This window comes from Schistocerca nitens, chromosome 4 (genome assembly GCF_023898315.1).
Source record: "Schistocerca nitens isolate TAMUIC-IGC-003100 chromosome 4, iqSchNite1.1, whole genome shotgun sequence".
Classification (NCBI taxonomy): Eukaryota; Metazoa; Arthropoda; class Insecta; order Orthoptera; family Acrididae; genus Schistocerca; species Schistocerca nitens.
Window position 1 is genome coordinate 225,367,994 of NC_064617.1, and position 23,369 is coordinate 225,391,362.

At 39.6% G+C, this 23,369-nt stretch overlaps 1 protein-coding gene across 1 annotated transcript in view; it reads left to right on the plus strand.

Annotated features, from left to right (window-relative positions):
• LOC126252778 (zinc finger protein Helios-like) overlaps positions 1-23,369 on the plus strand; it is a 73,823-nt gene that overhangs the window by 17,476 nt on the left and 32,978 nt on the right. Inside the window, exon 3 of the mRNA XM_049953707.1 lies at positions 13,756-13,996. Within this exon, the coding sequence (XP_049809664.1) occupies positions 13,756-13,996 (241 nt within the window). The remainder of the gene's footprint in view (positions 1-13,755; positions 13,997-23,369) is intronic.

The window sequence follows — 23,369 nt, forward strand, 5'->3', positions numbered from 1 at the left end:
TAGTAAAACTGGGGAGGCAGCAGCTTTTTTCAAAGTGGCAGTGTTCTTACTAATTTAGTCGGTTAATTTTAGATGAGGTATATTTGAATAGCATTTATTTTCCATAATATTGCTGTCCCTTGTTAATGTCTACCTTGACTCATTCCGTACCCCTGAAGGTTCTTCTTCTTCTTGTTGTTACCTATGGAACAAATGGATGAAATGAATAAAGTGTGTAAGTGAAACTGTCATATGTGAGTAAAAGAAAGAGTGTTAACATGTCAGAATAATATATAAGAGTATATTACAGTTCAAATATAGAAATAAGCCTAAAAGGCTACACTGTTATGTGATAAAAGCAAAGTACCACATACGACCCAGTATAACTGGAGACACATTACAATCGTACAATATTATGTTACGGACTGAGGTACAGCAATGACAAGCATGCATACAACCAGACATGCCAGGTTTGCTACTGCACGTGGGATAGTCATATACATCATTTATTGAATAAAACAAAAGAACCTATTTCACATTAAAGCAAGACTTATACTCAGCAGACAAATAAAGAGAACCAACAGAGTTTTCAGAACAGACTCAGAATATTGACAATTAACAAGAAAGAAATAACAGAAACATTAAAATATCGAGAGTAATGACTGGACAGAACTGCCAGAAAAAAGAAATAATTGATAAAACTGCGACAAATGAACACAGATCGTGGAATATGACATGCTATAGAGCCATAGAAGACAGAATACAAATCTAGAAAAAATTTACAACCATAAAACAACCAAAAAACGGGAAAAAAATTAACAAGATATCAAAGACCTCTTCAAAAATAAGCCATAGAGGAAAAATAGAGGTTACAAAAATAAGAAAATAGATGAGGACTGAAACAGAAACAACACACACATTTTTTACAGAACATTCAGAGAAAATATGATGGGATATCAATCATTGAGTTTATGCATCAAGAGACAAGATGGAACAATGGGGATAAACTTGAAAAGAAATGTGTGATATTGGCTCAGTACTTTGAAACACTAATCAACTGTGATGAACTAACACAGAGACTAACGTTCGAAAAGCAAGAACCTAACCTGTATTCCAAATCTCCAATGTATGAAGGAACTGTGCACATAATAAAATTATTGCAAAATAATAGAGCACCTGGAGCAGATACATTTATTTCAGAAATCTGAAAATTAGACCATGAAAACATTACACCCAAAATACACAGAACCATTGAAAACATGTAGGGAACAGGAAAGGTACTAGAAAATGGAAGACAGCCCTAGTACACACCTTCCACAAGAAAGAAGACAAAATGGACCACAATAACTACAGAGGAATTCCACAACTAAATTTTATATACAAAATTATGTTAAGACCCGTTAAATTGGCTATCGCATGAGTTAGATCCACAGATAGGAGAATACCAAGAAGGGTTCAGAAAGGGAAGATAATGCAGTGAACAGATGTGATGCCCGAGAACAGTATTAACACCTAGAAAGTACAGGACACCGCAATAACGTTTGTTTACTTCAAAAAGGCCTATAGCTCTTCAACATACAGGAAGAAATGAAGTTGGAAAACAAGACAGAAAGCTAATCCAAGAAACCTTAATGTATTCAACATCCAAAGTGAAATTCATAGAACAGATCCCGGAGTCATTCTGAATCAAGACAGGAGTGAGACAGGGCAATGGCCTGTCACCCATTCTGTGTAACTCAGTTTTAGAGAAAATAATCAAGATATGGGGTGAAAGAGTCAATGAGGTAAAAATTGGGAGACACAAGGAAAGAACCATCAACTTCACTGATGATATAGTTGTCATAACAAATAACAGAAAAGAAACCAAATAAGCTCTTGAGACACCCACTGCAAATTAAGCACAGAAAGATAATGCAAGTTTCAAATGCCTGGCAGAGATTATACAAAAAACAGGACTGAAGTCAACATCGAATGAAGACAGAATCACAAAGCTACAGAAGGCAAATTAAGTATCTCTGTCAATGCCGTCAATGCCAAATTAAGACATTATAATAAAGTAGTCTTTCAGAGGCTATGTATGCCTCAGAAATAACAGCAATCAAAAGAAGAATGAAAATCAAGAAGATAGAAAAACAAAAGAGGAAAATACTGAGAAAGATCCATGGGCTAGTTCAGAAACGGGGGATCTGAATAAAGGGATCAACAAAAGAACAGTACAAACAGACAGAGATGATTACATGCAACATCAGCAAAGTTCTGCAGACACATACATAGGATGACTGAAGAAGACTGACCAAAAAAATTTTAACGTAGTGATGACTAATACACTGAAAACCAACTGGGTAAATGAAACCATGATAGACCTTGGGAAACTAAACATCTTCACATAAGATATGTTGGACAGGAAAAAATACAGAGAAAAAATCAGAAACCAAAAATTTGACCCAATGACCAATGAGGGGGAGGAAAAAAAGCTACAAAGAAACTGGAGAGAAGTGGACTGAAGAGATGAATAGCAGTTAATATATGAGAAGTTTTTGGGGAAAAAGAAGAAAGAGACAGAAAAAAAGGTCATGAAAATTCATTATATTTTAGTACTCTCCATAGGCAGGAATTATTGATGATAATAATAATAAATAAGAATAATAATAATAACTACATGTATCTCAACGAATGCCATATTGCACATGTAATTTTTTTAATACATAGGGACTTCAGGAAGTAAATCACACATACCATCCCACACTGAGACCCATTGTGGAACAAGAGTGCTGCTTTGTTGTGGAGTTCCTGCTGACACAGTTCTGCAGCGATACAGATAATAGGTGCATCACAGTGTTGGAGCGAAATGGTGTGGCAACTGAAAACATACTCCAAAGTTAAAATTTGTGAGACAGTATGATACTTTTGGGCAAAACATCTAAACTGCACACACAGTCACAGTGAAATTCTGACTATATAGATCAAATGCAGTGCTGTATCCAGCTGTAGTGAAATTGTGCCAAGAATTTCACTGAGGCTGTAGGGACGTGGGTGACACCAATCTGCATGCAGTCCAGATTGTGTTCCCTGCAGTTTTCATATTTCGGCATCTGTAAGAACATCCACAGTGGTTCTTGAATGGCTTCGTGACCAAGGAGTGGATTTCTATCGCCAATGAACTGAATGATCGATAGAATGTTCTCACTGTTGTTTACAGAGACTTGACAACTATGTTAAAAATAGTGTCATGTATCTGTGACTCTTTGAAATATAGGGCAGCATTCAATAAAAACTATTTGGCCTGCCATAATAATGTGTAGCTTATTTTCCTAGGTCCCCTCGTATTCATGGCAAAGAAGTGTATAAAGGTAAAATAACTAATGGTGGCTGAAGTAGAGAGGATATAAAATGTAGACTGGCAATGGTGTGAAAAGCTTTTCTGAAGAAGAGAAATTTAATTTACGTTGAATATAGATTTAAGTGTTAGGAAAGTTTTTCTGAAGGTATTTGTCTGGAGTGTAGCCATGTATGGAAGCGAACATGGACTATAAACAGTTTAGACAAGAAGAGAATGGAAGCTCTTGAAACGTGATGCTGCAGAATGCTGAAGATTAGATGGGCAAATCATGTAACTAATGATGAGCTACTTAATGGAATTGGGGAGAAAAGATATTTGTGTCACAACTTGACTAAAAGAAGGGATCAGTTGATAGGACACATTTGAGACATCAAGGGATCACCTGCTTAGTATTGGAGGGTAAAAAGTTTTGGAGAAGACCAAGAGATGAAGACAGTAAGCAAATCAGAAGGAGGCAGTTTGCAGCAGTTATTTGGAGATGAAGAGATAGAGGTGCGAGGAGAGCTGCATCAAACCAGTCTTTGGGCTGCAGACCATAACAATAAAGGCACAACTGTCACCAACCCAAAGAACAGTTCAAAGATCTTAGTGCTTTGCTAGATATAGATGCTTGGTGCTTGTACGGAGGCGAGAGCAGCAGTTTCAGATGTGGAGCCAGCCCAAATTGAACCCTGCCTGGAACAGTTCCGTCCTCCGTCACAGCGGGACCCACCTCCTCTTCCTCAAAATCACCCTCTCCAAACCTTCCAGGAATTTCTGACTTCCAGCCTTGCCTCTCAATCCTTCTTAAAAAACCTTAATCCTACTCCCAACATCACCACTGCTGAAGCCCAAGCTATCCGTGATCTGAAGGCTGACCAATCAATCGTCATTCTTCCGGCGGACAAGGGTTCCACGACCGTGGTACTTGATCGTCGGGAGTATGTGACTGAGGGACTGCGTCAGCTTTCAGACAACACCACATACAAAGTTTGCCAAGGTAATCCCATTCCTGATGTCCAGGCCTCCGGAGCTTCAAGGAATCCTCAGAACCTTAGGCCCCCTACAAAACCTTTCACCTGACTCCATCAACCTCCTGACCCCACCGACAACCCGCACCCCTACCTTCTACCTTCTTCCTAAAATTCACAAACCCAATCATCCCGGCCGCCCCATTGTAGCTGGTTACCAAGCCCCCACAAAACGTATCTCTGCCTACGTAGATCAACACCTTCAACCCATTACATGCAGTCTCCCATCCTTCATCAAAGACACCAACCACTTTCTCGAACACCTGGAATCCTTACCCAATCTGTTACCCCCGGAAACCATCCTTGTAACCATTGATGCCACTTCCTTATACACAAATATTCCGCATGTCCAGGGCCTCGCTGCAATGGAACACTTCCTTTCACGCCGATCACCTGCCACCCTACCTAAAACCTCTTTCCTCATTACCTTAGCCAGCTTCATCCTGACCCACAACTTCTTCGCTTTTGAAGGCCAGACATACCAACAATTAAAGGGAACAGCCATGGGTACCAGGATGGCCCCCTCGTACGCCAACCTATTCATGGGTCGCTTAGAGGAAGCCTTCTTGGTTACCCAGGCCTGCCAACCCAAAGTTTGGTACAGATTTATTGATGACATCTTCATGATCTGGACTCACAGTGAAGAAGAACTCCAGAATTTCCTCTCCAACCTCAACTCCTTTGGTTCCATCAGATTCACTTGGTCCTACTCCAAACCCCTTGCCACTTTCCTTGACGTTGACCTCCATCTATCCAATGGCCAGCTTCACACGTCAGTCCACATCAAACCCACCAACAAGCAACAGTACCTCCATTATGACAGCTGCCACCCATTCCACATCAAATGGTCCTTTCCCTACAGCCTAGGTCTTCGTGGCAAACGAATCTGCTCCAGTCCGGAATCCCTGAACCATTACACCAACAACCTGACAACAGCTTTCGCATCCCGCAACTACCCTCCCAACCTGGTACAGAAGCAAGTAACCAGAGCCATTTCCTCATCCCCTCAAACCCAGAACCTCCCACAGAAGAACCACAAAAGTGCCCCACTTGTGACAGGATACTTTCCGGAACTGGATCAGACTCTGAATGTGGCTCTCCAGCAGGGATACGACTTCCTCAAATCCTGCCCTGAAATGAGATCCATCCTTCATGAAATCCTCCCCACTCCACCAAGAGCGTCTTTCCGCCATCCACCTAACCTTTGTAACCTCTTAGTTCATCCCTATGAAATCCCCAAACCACCTTCCCTACCCTCTGGCTCCTACCCTTGTAACTGCCCCCTGTGTAAAACCTGTCCCATGCACCCTCCCACCACCACCACCACCTACTCCAGTCCTGTAACCCGGAAGGTGTACACGATCAAAGGCAGAGCCACGTGTGAAAGCACCCACGTGATTTACCAACTGACTTGCCTACACTGTGAAGCTTTCTATGTGGGAATGACCAGCAACAAACTGTCCATTCGCATGAATGGACACAAGCAGACAGTGTTTGTTGGTAATGAGGATCATCCTGTGGCTAAACATGCCTTGGTGCACGGCCAGCACATCTTGGCACAGTGTTACACCGTCCGGGTTATCTGGATACTTCCCACTAACACCAACCTGTCAGAACTCCAGAGATGGGAACTTGCTCTTCAGTATATCCTTTCTTCCGTTACCCACCAGGCCGCAATCTCCGCTAATTTCAATTTGCCGCCGCTCATACCTCACCTGTCTTTCAACAACATCTTTGCCTCTACTTCCACCTCGACTGACATGTCTGCCCAAACTCTTTGCCTTTACAAATGTCTGCTTGCGTCTGTGTATGTGTGGATGGATATGTATGTGTGTGCGAGTGTATACCTGTCCTTTTTTCCCCCTAAGGTAAGTCTTTCCGCTCCCGGGATTGGAATGACTCCTTACCTTTTCAAAAGCTTGTTCCTAGTCTCCCATATAACATTGTACAGTAACAAACATGAATCACATATCTCTTTGACAGGCAGGTAAATGCCATAAAAATTTACCCTAGAGAAGCATGCAGTAATTTACATGTTTCAAATTTTATCAACTTGTAACACTTTGGTTTTATTATTGTGATATGTTTTCTATAGTAGGTTTCAAAAAATTCACCTTAACGACAACAAAATACTAACATCAAATGTAGTCACAGCAGCTAACCATGATGCCATTACAGATACAAGTTTGATACTTGGCGGTTCAATATTGGCGTAGCTTTATTTTAATTTTTGTAGTGTATCTTGAAACGATTCTTGCCTGCTCTGAGGTGCAAGGTACTTTGTGCACTGAACACATCCTCAGGGTTCTAACCATGATTTTTCTTCAACTGAAAACTTCATGTCTTCTAGATAATGAGTGAATCGGCTGATGTTTACTGATTTCGTGGTGAATACTTTTGTGGACGTATGGGTTGTGTGCCTTGATCTGAGATGATACATTACTTTTATAAATAGAGAATGAAGCAGCAACACTGAAACTATATTTGTAGCCAACAAACTTTTCTGCACCTCTCGACAAAAGCCTTTATTGCAGTACTGCTCCATTTCAGTCTCCTTGTATATAATAAATGCATTTGTCACAAAGCCATCTAAACAGTGAAGGAAAAATCTCATCCATCATTTGTTGCTTTTTCTGTCTGTACAATGGTGTCACTTCTGCCAATCAAAATTATCCACCTAGTTCATACTGGAATTGTAACCTTTCAATACAAGAGGGCAAATGACATTGGTTATTGTTCCATCTTTCAGCCTGTGAGTTACTGTGGACATGTCTGATGGTGCATGACGTAGAAATCATGTTGACTGCTCTTTTGTCTTTCCACCTGTAGAAGATAACTACTCCATCATTGCTTATTCTGTAATTGAATTCCCCTCTTTCAATTTCCTTTCCCTCTTTGAGTTTTGTCATGTTTTTCCTTCTGGGATTTATTGTTCCACAAGTGTACAGACCATTGTACTTTAGGTTCTTGAACAGATCATATGACGTAAAATAATTGTCCATAAAAATAATATGATTCTTTTCTTGAAGATCACTGGTTAGGCTAACCCCTTTCAATCCTAACCCTTCTACTGGACACTGTGAAACTTTGCCTGTATAAATATCAAATATCAAATGTATGACGATTCGTCCCATAACTTCCACACTCTGTATCCTCTGTTTATAGGGTTGTGTCTGATGTACTGTTTGCGAGATGATCTGCCTTTGAATTTAACCATTGCACCATCAAGTGGTGTATAGCAGTGTTGAAATTTCTGTTCAAATTATCTAGCGACAGATATAGTTTGTCGTGATTCTAACTGTTTCTGTCGGGAGCCACAGAATTATCATTGAGGTGCAAGTTACTCAGTAAGCAATTAAATCCTTTTGCTGGCATTAGGTTCAACGTATAACTTTCACGAAAGTGTGAATCAGTGCTCCAGTAATCTCTGTAGCTCTGTTTCTTAGTGAGTCCCATGTAAAGATTTGTTCCAATAAAAGTTATTTCATGTTCATTGGTGGAGATGAAAGATATGCTTGTCTGTGTTGCATACAAAATTGGTTTGAAATACTAGTGTTTCATCAAAAAACTCACAATGTTCAGTTTGTTCTTTATTTCTGCAACCACACCAGCTTGTCCAATACATAAAGACACTTTGTCAACACTGGTTTCTTGGCTCCAGTTTATCATGACTGTTGATGGAATAGTGAGCAGCACCGCATTGTTTTCACTTTTCTCATCACTTTCACTGTTACCCTCAAAATCACTGCTGCTCAACACATGGCTGTAAACAAGACTAGAACTTACACAATCTGTATTGAATGTTAGAACATTGTCATCACTTTCATCACTGTCGTCACCAGCAGGAATTTCATCAAATAATATTCGGTAACATCCTTCCTCCATTATTCTTTTTGGCACGTCAAACTGGATGGTGAAGGGCAGTGGTTAAGCAACTAACCACACAGAAATCCACCTTTGAAGTATAGAAAATTTGATTTGAATAAAAAGTAATATACTTGTAGATTTATGGAAAGTCATCACATGAATATAAACAATTACTTACCAAAAATAGCCTTATAAAGAAGAGAGACAGAGATAAATGCACAACACTTCCATTACAAACACCAAAAATGCATGAAGTATCAGTTCATGGCATAAATACATGGCAGAAATACTGCACTATGGTTCTCTTGCTGTCTAGTGAAACATAGTCATCAATTATGTGGTTAGTTGAGAGAACTACCATCCTTAAGTGGTAAAACAGTGACCACAGTCCTTTCAAAGTGTCTACTTATGTGGTAGGTTACAATGATGCTCACCCTTCAAAGAGATATCAGTTTTAATGTGATACTAACTGTTCTTCACATAAATCACTTAGTAAGGGGACTAACAGTATTATGGAAAGGACACATTGCTATTCATCACACAGCGGAGATGTTGAGTTGCAGATAGGCACATCAAAAACACAGTCAAATGGCCAAAAGCTTACTTGTTTGACAGTGTTCTTGTTGAGCCTAACTGCAAATCAACATCTCTACAATATACTGAGTAACAATCTATCCTTTCCATAATATTGTCTGTATTCCATCTTGGATTTTCCATAGTTTAGTAAGAGGATAGTACCTGTAAAGACACTTGTTTATTATCTACATAAATATTTAGTAAAATGGTTCTTCCACATACTGCCAAATCGTGCCATATGTTTATACCTAGTGCTATCAACCAGTATTTAGATGAAATGCATGAGAAAAGCTTGCAAAATATTACTCAGACAGAGAGATTCAATATCACGAAAACTATTCTTAACAGCCATGGAGGAAGTTTTCAGAACATGAAGTGTGGAAAAGAAGGCATACTTACCTGAGCCAGCTTCAGTATTCTGATGACTTGTTCTGTTTTATTCCAATGTATATATCCTTCAACAAGTATTGTCAGAACTTAGAGCAAGTTTGAAAATAGATTTGTAAATCAGTTATAATAAGACTGAAATAATGTGTAATTAACATAGTGAAAAGAAAATAGTACAGATAACCAGCGAAGTTGTAGAAATAATCCAAGAGTTTTAATTTTTAGTGCAGTTAAAAAGAGTGACTGGAAAGACAGAAAAATAATTTCAGCAGATGAATAAAAAAGACTGGAAGTGCTTTTGATAAATTCGATAGTTTTCATAAATAAGGTTGTGGAATGCCTGAAATGAAAATTTTGTCAGTTTATATAACCAGTTTTGATTTAAGGTCATGAGACATAGATTTTGAATGGCAAAATCACTCAAAAACTGAGGATTTCTCACCAAGCAGTGAAGACATACATGATACTTGTCAGAAGAGACAGGAACTCCAGTAGTACAACCAAGGAGCACAGTGGAGTAGAACATGTAATTAACACTGATGAAAATGAAACAGATGTGGGTGGCATATGTAGATAGCAGAATGAATGATAGGTGGGTTAAAATAGTTCTTTGCTTGATTTCAAGCTTTAGGAAGAGAGCAAGATGGTGATCTAATCAAAGGTGTAGATGACATTAGAAAACACGAAGATACAACACGGATGCATGTAAACAAGATTTCAATCCATGAGAAAGCTTCAGAGAGGTCCCTGTCCAGCAGTGTATGCTAAAAGGCTGATGAAGATCTTAGAGAAAAATATTTTTATTTTTTGAAAGGCATTGGAAAATATTGTTCCTTTCTCTTAAAAAATGAGAATTACTGACTTTATACAAGTATAATCCTGAAATAGTTTCGCCTTGTGTCAAGTGAACAGAAGTAACTTTTCTCACAAATTTTGGTTCAAAATTATATGCAGGTTTATACTTACCTTTGTGTTCACTCGAAAGAAGGTGCCTATTTCTGTATTTGTATATGAAGTTAAAAAATATGCAAAAAAAAAAAAAAATCTAGAGATAAAGGTTTAAAAAATATAGAAGTAGATGGGTACATTTCAGAATCAAGGTTTATTTTCTGGAAAAATATGCTGATTGAACTGTCTTTCCTCAGACTGCTGAGGAACAGAACTAAAATGAAGCTACCAGAATTCCAAAGTCATTAAAATAGCTAATGGAAATACTGTCAGTGCCCAAGGTTTTCCCATCTTTTATTAATATTCATTCTTACAATAAGTTTGCAAGATTTCTTTATTGTCAGACACACTGAACAACAAATCAAAATTCTGAATATCATATAATAGTACAATAAAGCATTAATACACTTTGTTTGGCTTTGCATACCGACCGAGGTGGCACGGTGATTAGCACACTGGACTCGTATTCAGGAGGATGATGGTTCTAATCAACATGTGACCATTCTGATTTAGGTTTTCTATGATTTTTCTAACTTGCTCAAGGCAAATCCCGCAATGGTTCCTTTGAAAGGGCACAGCCGTTTTCCTTCACAAACACTCAAACTGTCAAAGATTGTGCTCCTTGTCTAGTGACATCATTGTCAGCAGGAAGTCAAGCCACAATCTTCCTTTCTTCTTCCTTCTAGCATTGTATGCTGAGTGGCTACCAACTGACATCCTCCAATTTACACAGACCTCAATGCAGAAGTTGTTGTAATTTATTGTGCTGTTTCATTTATTATTCTGTGCATTTCTGTATTTTTTTTCCCATGTCAGGTTGGATATTTTCTGAGTAATCCACGGCTTTTACATATCTGATTTTATATATAATGGTGTTGAGCAGCAAATAGGCTCATAAAATTGAACTTTGTAGCACTTTTTGAAGTTACATTCTTCAGAGCATATGACGCTTACCCTGAACACACACAAAAATGTGCCCTTGGCAGTGCACTCTTTATTGTTGGTGAGAAATATATGAATGGAAGTTTTTGTGGGACCATCAGAGATGTTCAGCTCAACATCAAGTGAAAGATTGTTCACTGTTTCAAAGAGTATCAAGTAAAATGGATAGCAGAATAGGCTTCGGGGCTGTGGGGAAATGAGGGCAAAGGATTTTGACCCTGAATCCATATTATGAAAGTGTCATCAATGAATCTCAACCAGATCAGGTCCTGAGATTGTGGATGAGTGGAAATGAGTGTTCCTTGAACAGGCTGGCTGAAGGTGCATAGTGAGGCATGTTATGGCAGGACTGTGACTGCCATATTATTTGTTTGTATATCTTACACTCACAAGTAGTAGTAGTAGTAAATGAAAATGTTGTCAGTCACATGTAATAATAATGAGACAACAAGTTTCGAGTGAGATTGACAGTGGAAAAGGTACTGTTTGACTGTGACATGAGCACTTGCATAGTGTATATTAGAAGTTCCGTTGACAAAGACAAACAAGGAGATAGGTAGTAATGTGATAAGAACTGTGGAAAGATGATAGAGGAAGTGGTTTGTGTCTTTGTTGTTTATAGTATCAACATATTCACAAAGTACCATCTCTTTGTGTTTCACTACAGCAGATACATTAACAACACCACAAATCACACAAACAATTTAAGATCGCAGGACAACACACAAATAAAAGGTATTACAGTTTGCTAGCTTTCAGAGTCAGTGGCTGTCTGCAGATGGGTTTAAGGGGAAGGAAGAGGGATGAAGGAAAAGGACTAGTGAGGTTTAGAAAAACGGGTAAAGTTCGGAAAAATCACCCATAACCCCCAGGGGGGACTTACCAGTTGGGATGAGAAGAAAAGGCTCATTGTTGAGGACCACACCAGACGAGATTTGAGAACCTGAGAGCTTAAAGGTTGAAGGTAGGATAATATGCAAGACAGAGATTACTGCCAAAACCTTGTGCAAGAGTTAATAACAATGAAAAGTGAAGTGCATTGTATGTGATAGAGGTAGGAGGGAGACAGCAAAAAATAGACAGGTCAGAAAATGAAAGACATAAAAAACTAAAATGGAATGAAGAAAGGAATAACTGCTGTGAAGAAATGCTGAGACCAAAGAAATTAACATAAATTAAGGCCAGGTGGATGGTGAGAACCAAGAATATGTTGTAGTGCCAGTTCCCACCTGCAGAGTTCTGTGAAACTGATGTCTGGGGGCGGGGGGGGGGGGGGGGAATCCAGATGGCATGTGTAGTGAAACGGGCACCGAGGTCAAGACTGTTATGTTGTAGAGCATGGTCTTCTGTCACAGGATATTGTATGTTGCCAGTATACACTCTCTGCCTGTGTCTGTTCATCCCAACTGATAACTTGGTGGTAGTCATGCCGATATAAAGGGCCCAACATTGTTTACATAACAGATGGTATATGATGTGTCGTTTCACAGGTGGCTCTCCCTTTGATAGTATATAAACGACACATGTTATATACCACCTTTTATGTAAACACTGTTCAGCTTTTTACGTTGGCATGACTGCACTCAAGTTGTCAGTTAGGATGAACAGGCATAGGCAGAGGGTCAATACTGGCAACACACAATATCCTATTGCAGAGCATGCTCTACAACATGACAGTCAAGACCTCGGTGCCTGTTTCACTACACATGCCATCTGGATTCTTCCCCCAGGCACCAGTTCCTCAGAGCTCTGTAGATGAGAACTGGCACTACAACATGTCCTTGGTTCTCGCCACCCACCTGCCATTAATTTGTGTTAATTTCTGTGCTCTCGGAATTTCTTCACAGCAATTATTCCTTTCTTCACTCCATTTTAGTTTCCTATATCATTCATTTTCAATTTTTCACTGTTCCCCTCCCACTTCTATCACATACATACATAGCTTTTTGTTCTTATTAGCTCGTGTACAATGTTTTAGCAGCAATGTCTGTCTTGCACATTACTCTATTTTCCTCCTTTAAGGTCTCAGGTTTTCAAATCTTATCTGGTGCAGTACCCAACAATAAGTCTTTCCTTCTCATCCCGTCCAGTAAATCTCCCCTGACAAGAGGTTCTGGGCGACGTTTCCTAACTCTGCCCTTTTTCCTAAACATCACCAGTCCTTGTCCTTCACCTCTATTCTTTCCCCTTCCATCCTTCTACCAGAAGAAGGAGCCACTGGCTCCAAAAGCTAGCAAACTGTGATACATTTTATTTGTGTGTTTCCCTGCCACTGTGTGGTGAGTAGATTTTGTAACTATTCAATTACTTATATTTTCAAAAAAAATTTTTTTTTTGTTGATGAAGAATTTAAGATGTTACAATGGAAGAAAACTAATTTTAAATTAGCTGAACTCTATATTGCCACTATCTTTCACAGTTTTTAGTTGCATGCTTTATGTCTGAAAATATTAACATAATACTAACACAGGTCACTCACATTTCAGGAACAGAAACCTAAGATTTGCAAAGTTCAAAATTTTCTTTCAATTATTATCCTGTTTTTGTCCATGGGATCCTATATTTCATGTTTAAGATGAATAAGCATTAAAAAACTGTGTTTTTTGGGCCCAGTGCATTCTTAATTCTGTGTACGTCATGGAACACATGTACTGCTCTTTCAGTAGATTTTCTACTTTTCAATTTCTTGGAATGATTTTGTTTCAGGCATGGTATAGATCTCGACAACCCAGGGCCAGGAACGGCAGGTGCTTCATCTGTCATGCCAGCTGGCCACTGCTCTCCTATGGAGATGACATGTGGTGTTAGTGTGGCTGCTACTTACAGTGACAGTGGAGATTCAGTTGGTGCCAGGTCCATTGACAATGCTACTCCACCAATGCATTTTCTGACACCACATGTTGAGATATCAATGGCTGATGCACCAACTCCATTTTCACCTAGCCAAGTACGTATGAAAAATTTCAACGCAAGTTATTAAGCTCAATCAGAAATACTATGAAATCTAACTTTTCCTAGCACTTTCATCTGAAATTTCTTATTTATGCTGGTTTGGTGTTGTTTTCTCCTATTTTCTGCACCACTTTGCTGGGAGAATCATTATTATCAAACTTTTGCAATGTTGCCGTATTAGGCAAAATATATAGCTGTGTAGCTGCAGCTTTCTTTGATTTTTTCTTTTTTTTCATATTCTTTAAAGTAAAATTTGACTGCAAACAGTGTTTCCTTCTTCAACAATTATAACTTCTTTCTTTTTTTCAATTTGTGTTTCATGGAATAGACACCACAGTATCTAATGGTAAGATATTTATATTTACTGCCTGAGTTTCACAAATCTTTAATTTTTATTTCCACTTTGTAACACTTTTTATTATTTCTAGAGGGAAAAATAGAACTTTTTTGAAACCATGAGGAGGAATAACTGTGAATGATGAAGCTGTGGGACAGAATGAAGAAATTTTTATGCATCTTCAGTTACATTTATACAGTATGGACATTGCTATTGATATTTCGTGACATTTTGAAAAGGGATGCACTATCAAACACTGAAATTTTGTGATGTAAAACATTTTCAGTTATCTTGTGACATATTCATATTTCCACAATTATGTATGAGGGTGGTTTGAAAAGTTCTTGGAATGGAATGGAATGGAAAGAAAGTACCTACATCACTGAAACCTTTTTTATTTATTTATTTATCAATGTAGATTCCTTGTAGATTAATGCGCTTGGTCCAACGATGTTCCAGTGCCTTGATCTCATCTCAAAAATGAGTTTCCTCCAGGCTTGCAAAATAGTTGTCAACTCCAGCTATCAGTTCTTCGTTTTAAGGGCATCTTTGTCCACCAAGAAACATTTTCAGTTTTGGAAAGAGATGGAAGTCTCTGGAGCCTTATCAGGTGAATAAGGTGAGTTTGACAACAGTTCATACCTTAGTCCATGTAATTTTGCCATGGCAATGGCACATGTGTGTGGATGCACATTGTCTTTATGTAAGATTACTTTCTTCCTTGATAAACCTGGCCTTTTTTCATATATCTTTTGTTGCAATTTGTCCAGGAGGTTAGCATAGTATTCTCCAGTAATTGTTTGCCCAGTGGGGAGATAATCTACAAACAGAATCCTCTTCACATCCCAGAACGCTGATGCCTCGACCTTTCCCACTGAAGGAATTGTCTTTGCTTTATTTTGTGTCGGAGAATCAGCATGTTTTCACTGCTTTGACTTTTATTTTGTCTCTTGGGTTTAGTAGTGCACCCAGGTTTTGTCTGTGGTCACAAACTGGCACAAAAAATCTTGTTCGTTTCTCCTAAAATGGGCCAAACATTGTTCTGATATGTCCCTTCTCATGCATTTTTGATTCAGCATCAAGAGTCGTGGTACCCATCTTGCAGATAATTTTTTCATTTCTAATTCTTCAGCTAAAATGTTATATACCCTTTCAGATGACTTGTGGCAAGCGTGAGCAATTTCATGCACTTTCAATCAACTATCGTCCATTACCATTTTGTGCACTTTTGCAATGATTTCCGGAGTAGTGACACATCTTGTCTGACCACTGTGCAGATCATCATCTAAGCTCTCCAGACCAAATTTAAATTCATTTGTCCACTTAGAAACAGTTGAATATGAAGGAGCAGAGTCCCCCAGTGTATTCTGGAAATCGGCGTGAATGTCTTTTGCTCTCATACCCTTCTTTATGGAGTACTTAATCACTGCTCAAATCTCGAATTTTTCCACCGTCACAAATCACTATGCTGGAACAACAACAGAGCAACGTCACCACCACAGCTCTCTTCCAAGAACACTGATGTGGCACTTGTTTACAGGCAGCAGTTCAGTGAATAGTGTTTACAGGCAGCAGTTCAGTGAATAGCATGTGAACAGCTCGTTGCACTAGTGCTGACCTCTCGCGATGATTCTGAGAACTTTTCAAATCACCCTTAATTGTTCTTTCTTAAGGCAGTTTCTTCAAATTCTGAAGGTGGCAGGGGTAAAATATAGGGAGCAAAAGGCTATTTACAATTTGTACAGAAACCAGATGGCGGTTATAAGAGTTGAGGTGTATGAAAGGGAAGCAGTGGTTGGGAAGGGAGTGAGACAGGGTTGTAGCCTATCCCCGATTTTATTCAATCTATATATTGAGCAAGCCGTAAAGGAAACAAAAGAAAAGTTTGGAGTAGGAATTAAAATCCATGGAGAAGAAATAAAAACTTGGAGGTTTGCCGATGACATTGTAATTCTGTCAGAGACAGCAAAGGACCTGAAAGAGCAGTTGAATGGAATGGACAGTGATTGAAAGGAGGAGGTAAGATGAAAATCAACAAAAGCAAAACAAGGATAATGGAATGTAGTTGAATTAAATCAGATGATACTGAGGGAATTAGATTAGGAAATGAGACACTTAAAGTAGTAAATGAGTTTTGTTGTTTGGGGAGCAAAATAACTGATGATGGTCAAAGTAGAGAGGATATAAAATGATATAAAATGTAGACTGGCAATGGCAAGGAAAGCGTTTCTGACGAAGAGAAGTTTGTTAACATCGAGTATAGATTTAAGTGTCAGGAAGTCTTTTCTGAAAGTATTTGTATGGAATGTAGCCATGTATGGAAGTGAAACATGTACGATAAATAGTTTAGACAAGAAGAGAATAGAAACTTTTGAAATGTGATGCTACAGAAAAATGCTGAAGATTAGATGGGTAGATCCTGTAACTAATGAGGAAGTACTGAATAGAATTGGGGAGAAGAAGAATATGTGGCACAACTTCACTAGAAAAAGGGATCAGTTGGTAAGACATGTTCTGAGGCATCAAGGGATCACCTATTTAGTATTGGAGGGCATCGTGGAGGGTAAAAATTGTAGAGGGAGACCAAGAGATGAATACACTAAGCAGATTGAGAAGGATGTTGGTTACAATAGGTACTTGGGAGATGGAGAAGCTTGCACAGGATAAAGTAGCATGGAGAGCTGCATCAAACCAGTCTCTGGACTGAAGACCGCAACAACACAACAACAACAAGACAGTTTCAGTTAATATTCTGCAATAAAACTTAAAAATTTTTAGGAGTGGTTAGAAAATATGATTACAACTACATTTTCATGTCCATTGACTTCTTTTTACTTTAGTGTAGTATGCCATATGTCCATATAATTATCTCATTCTCATTACTCTCTCTGACTCTGTAATTCTTGAGACTTTCTGGACAATCTGTTAACATCTTGAGGTGATGGGTATTCTGCTGGATATCAGCATAATTCTTGCATGATATTTTGGTAACATGATTCGTTATCTTCATCAGGTGCTGAGATTGTTCGTCAAGTGAAACAGGTCCAGTATTTGTACCTTCACTCTTCCCCTTCCATTGTCAGTTCCAGGTGTTCTGTCTGCAGTCTGCTCCCAGTAGCAGCATTCTCAGGTGTTTACTCTTCAGTCCAAAGTGCCTGTCTGTGGACTGGTGTTCCGTTTTCAGTCCGCTACAGTTCTAGCTGTTTCCACTGCTGTCCACTCCTGCTAGAAATGTTCTAAGGTTTTTCCTCTTTGGTTTGGTGTGCCACACTGAACACTGGTGTTTCATCTTCGATCCCGTGCTTCTGTCTGCACAATGGCATTCTATTTTTGGTTCAGTGCAGTTCTAATCATTTCCTTTGCAGTCTGCTCTCACTAGTGGCACTGTGCAACGTTCCATCTTTGGTCTGATTTGCCTGGTTCTCTATCTGGGCTCATTTCCCAAGGCCACATCTTCAGTTCTTCTTTTGGTGGAGTTCTGCTACTGCTGTGCCATTTTATTTTCAGCAACTCCAGTGCAGGATCCCACATACTACTGATTTGGGATCCAGTGTCCCAATTCATGAGGTTTTCTGTCGACTTTATCTCTATAGGCTCTGTTATAACACTGACCCAGTATCTGCCAGAATGCTCATTTCATCACAGTTCATGGAATAATTGAGTTCTAGACAGCGATGGTAATGGCTGGTTTTTTTGTCTGTGTCAGTCTGATTTTCTTTCATCTGATGTCCACTGTCCTAGTTGTTTGGCCAATGTATCACATGCTACTGGTAAGGTATATTATAATTTCCTGGTATTCATTATTGTGGGCCATTTTTCACATCAGTCAGTAGTCCTCTTATTTTGGTAGGTGAACAGAACAGACTCTTGATGTTATGCTGTCTGAAAATCCTGCTGATTTTGGCAGAAATAGATTCTGCATAGGGCAGTTACATCACGGTCTTTTTCACATCTTGCTATTCTTCTAGATCATGTGGCAGAGTGGCTGATTGGAAGGTCTTCTGAATTTGTTTGGCTGTGTATCCATTCTTACAGAACACTAATCACTGCCAAACTATCAGGGTCTGACAAGGTGTGTGCTCTGTGGACCAGTGTCTTCAGAAACCTGAACTTCTGCACTTGGTGATGACAGCTGCTGGTTTGCAGGCATAAATCAGTGTATGTAGATTTGTCATACACAATGTGGTCAGCTGAGCCATCTGCCCTCCTTCTGACAAATATGTTCAGGAATGGCAACAGGCCATCCATTTGCATATGGTGAACTTAACATTTGGTTGGCGCGAGTTCTGATGTTCCAGAAACTCATTGATCCTATTCCCACCATGAGGTCAGATCACAAAGTATCATCCACATACCCAAAGGAGCATATGGGTTTTATCTAGCTATTTCTAATGCTGCCTTTTTAGATCTCTCCGTGAACATGCTGGCAACCACTGGAGACAGAGAGATGCCCGTGGCTACACCTTCTGTTTGCTCGTAATATTTGCCTCCCATAAGAAAATAAGTTGATTTCACTGTATGTCTGAAGAGATCCAACAAAGCATCACCAAATTTCTCTGCAGTCACTTAAAATGAGTCTTTCTGTGGCATCCTAGTGAACAGGGATACCACATCAGTGCTGTGATATGTAGTTGCTTGAGATATTCCAAGGAGTCTGCCAAGTTGTGGATGTGGTGAATACTCTTCTCTACATGCGGGAACAGCAGTTTCTTCAAAAACTTGGCTGTTGGGTACATTGATGCACCAATGTTGCTGACATTTGGGTGTGTTGGCATGCTTTCTTTGTGTACTTTCAGCTGCCATTATAGTCTAGATGGAACTGAGAATCCCATTCATAATTGTTTAATCACCTTCTCAGGCACACTGATTTCCTTCAAGAGAGCTCTGGTCTTCTTGTCCACTTTGTCCATTGGGTCACATGACAAAAGTTTGTAAGCAGGGTCATCCAGAAGTTGATGCATTTTCTCATCATAATGAGCCTGCTGCAATATGACTGCAGAGTTCCCTTTGTGTGCTGGCTACATTATGATATCGCTGTCTTCCCAGAGCCTCTTGTGTGCCATCACTCTTCACTTGAGATGTATTTTCTGAAGGCTTTGTCCTAGTAAGTGCCTACAGGTTTCCCAGCAATTTTTTTCTGCCATATTTTGTGGAAATATGTTTGCTACTTGCTCCAATGAACTGATGAAACCTGAAATGGGTACATTTGGAGTCATTGCAAAGATGAGATTCCTGCAGAATATCTTTGTAGTGGTGTATTCAAACTGCTTGCCACTTAGATTAATCACAATGTGAGTATCCTCCATCTACTGGACAGCTAGACACTGAAGTTATCTCATTTCATGTAACAGGTGTAGGTGTTGGATGTTTTTACTGGTCACCTAATTCTGCTGTGTGACAGATCATAAATACCCAGATCATGCAATACTAGTTAAAGGTGCCTTTAACTTACAGAGTATAGACTAGGATGTCTATGGATTCATTGCGAGGGATACAGACAGACAGTCATGGGATACAGACAGACAGTCATGCGAAATACTTTTGAATGTGTTTTCTGATAACTGTCTTGAGCAGCTAGCTCGGCAGCCCACACACAGTGGAAATATCTCAGACCTTGTAGCTACAAATGGGCTGGACCTTAGTGACAGTGTCAGTATAGAAATGGTGATTAGTGATCATGATGTCATTATAGCAACTATGATTACAAAAGTTAATAAATCAGTCAAGAAGGCTAGCAGAGTGTTTTGCTAGATAGAGCGGATAAGCAGTTATTAGTATCTCACTTAGACAGTGAACTGACATCACTTAGTTACAGTAAGATGGTCAAAGTTTAAGCAGATCGTGGTCTGAAGAGTTACGAGCCTAGTAAGTGGATAAAGGAAATTGTGGTCTGAGGAGTTATGAGCCTAGTAAGTGGATAAAGGTTGGAAAAGACCCACCATGGTTTAATAACAAAATTTGGAGGATCCTGAGTAAGCAGAGGCTGTTGCACTCTTGGTTCAAAAGGGAATGCACAAATGACAATAAGTGAAGGTTAGCAGAAATTCAGGCATCTATGAAAAGAGCTATGCCCAAAACATACAATATCTACCACTGTCACACCTTAGCAAAAGATCTGGCAGAGAATCCAAGGAAATTGTGGTATTATGTAAAATCGCTAAGCAGATCTAAGGTTTCCATTCAGTCCCTTGTTGACCAGTCTGGTGTCGCAGTTAAAGATAGCAAAATGAAAGCCAAAGTTTTAAATTTTATATTCAAGAAATTGTTCACACTGGAGAATCGTACAAACATACCATCATTTGACCATAGGACAAACTCCCATGTGGATGACATAGTAATAAGAAACAACTGAAAGATTTGAAAGTAAATAAATTACCAGGTCTGAATGGAATCCCAATTCAATTTTACAAAGAGTGCTTTATGGCATTGGCCCTTACCTAACTTGCATTTATTGTGAATCTCTCACCCACTACAATGTCCCAAGCAACTGGAAAAAGACACAGGTGACTCCAGTATATGAGAAGAGTAAAAGAACGGACCCACAAAATTACCGATCAATATCCCTAGCTTGTGCTTGCTGCAGAATCCTTGAACATATTCTCAATTCAAATATAATAAATTTTCTTGAGACTGAGAAGCTTATGCTCACGAATCAGCCCGGTTTTAGAAAGCATCGCTCATGCAAAACTCAGCTTGCCCTTTCCTCGCTTGATATATTGCACACTATGGATGAAGGGCAACAGGTAGACTCTTTATTTCTAGATTTCTGGAAAGCATTTGACACATTGCCTAAGTCAGCAGATGATAGTTGAAGCAATCACTTTAGCAAGTATCGACTAATATCAGTATTGCTGGTGCCTGTTTTGATCACAACTAAGGTAGATTCTTCATACACATTGGTCAGGGGACTTCTTAAATAATAGAACCCAGTATGTTGTCCTTGAAGGCAAGTGTTCATCAGAGGCAAGGGTATCATCATGTGTGTCCCAGGGAAGCTTAATAGGATTGCTGCTGTTCTCTATACACATAAATGATTTGGCGGGCAGGATAGGAAGCAATCTGTCTGTGGCTGTTTGCTGATGATGTGTGGCGTACAGTAAGATGTACATGAAAGTAAGATATGAGAAATTAGGGCTCATTCGGAGGCATATGGGCATTAATTTTTCCCTCCCACTATTTGCGAGTGGAACAGGAAAGAGTGACTGTAGGAAGATACAAGACAGCTTAGACAAAATTTCTAATTGGTGTGATGAATGGCAGCTAGCCCTAAATGTGTAAACATGAGTAGGAAGATCAAACCTGTAATGTTCGGATATGGTATTATTAGTGTCCTGCTTGACACAGTCAAGTCTTTTAAATATAATGTTGCAGAGCGATATGAGATGAAACAAGCATGTGAGAACTGTGGTAGGGGAGGTGAATGGTCGACTTTGGTTTATTGGGAGAATTTTAGGAAAGATTGGTTCACCTATAAAGGAGATGGCATATAGGGCACTGGTGTGACCTGCTCTTGAGTACTGCTCAAGTGTTTGGGATCCGTACCAGGTCAGATTGAAGGAAGACATTGAACAGCTTGAGAGGCGGGCTGCCATATTTGTTACTGGTAGGTTCGAACAACACGTAAGTGTTATGAAATGCTTCAGGAACTCAAATGGGAATCTGTGGAGGGAAGATGAGGCTCTTTTTGAGAAACACTATGGGGAAAATTTTGAGAACCAGTAATTGAAGCTGACTCCCGAACAATTCTACTGCCGCCAACATACATTGTGTATAAGGACCATGAAAGTAAGATATGAGAAATTAGGTCTCATTCTGAGGCATATGGGCATTAATTTTTCCCTCCCACTATTTGCAAGTGGAACAGGAAAGAAAATGACTAGTAGTGGTATAGGGTACCTTCTGCCACACATTGTACAGTGGCTTGCAGAGTATCTTGCAGATGTAGATGTAGATGCTATGTTTTCTTACTTCACTTACTCCATTAGAGACCAGGAGGGCACTGTCTACCCAGTCCCAGTCTTCAGCTTCTTAGGAGGTCTCCACGTACAGGTGAAGGTATAAAAGCTCACTTTGGTCTAGGTTGTGGCACAAATCTCAGATCCTCTCTCTCACAAGTGCCGTACTCACCTGACATTTTATCTTGTTTGTTGCTCTTGAGTTGATGTGATGCTAGCAGAAGTGGACCGCAGATGGAAAGCCTGAAATTGATAATGAGAAGGTGGAAGAGCATGGGTCTAAATGCTGGAGCTGTTCCAATCGACGAGCAGTCTCGGGTAGCATCTGATGAAGATGACTAGTCATGGTGTTGAAATACAGAGGAATGATGCTGAAATCCCGAGAGCATACCTGAGACTCAAGATGTCATTGATCACTGGGAAAGTCTGATGAATTACATCAAGAGGTTCTACAGGGAGGAGATGTACCAAAATACCAAGAAGCTGGACAAGCTTTGACAGAGGAAAGGGAGGATGCTGAGTTCTCTCACTTTACTGCTGAGATGTCAAGATGGTGATGTAGCACCAGTTTTCACCAGAATTAAGCATCTCATCAACTCCAGAGTGGTGAACAAGATAAAATGTCAGGCAAACATGGCACTTGTGAGAGAAAGGATTTGAGGTACGCACCACAGGGTATACGTGGTAGCTAGGGAGTTTTTACACCTTCACCTTTATATGGCAGCCTCCTTAGCAGCTCAAGATTGAGACTGGGTAGACAGTGCCTCCTGGTCTCTATTGGTGTGTACCAAGAAGAATGTCACAGCATGTCAGTCTGCAGTGTTTGACTGCATGAGTAAAAAAACACAGCAGATGAAGAACACTCACACTGTGATTAACATAAGTGGCAATAAGTTTGCTGACACTACTCTGAAGGTACACAGCAGGGGTCTCAGCTTCTCAGTGACCCCTACAAATCTGCCCATTTCAGATTTCATTCAGTGCGGTGGAGCAAGTAGTCAATGCCCTTCCACCAAATGTGGCAGAAGAAACTCACCGGGAGACCTGCTGGGTGCTCCTCATGGTGGAGATAAGAT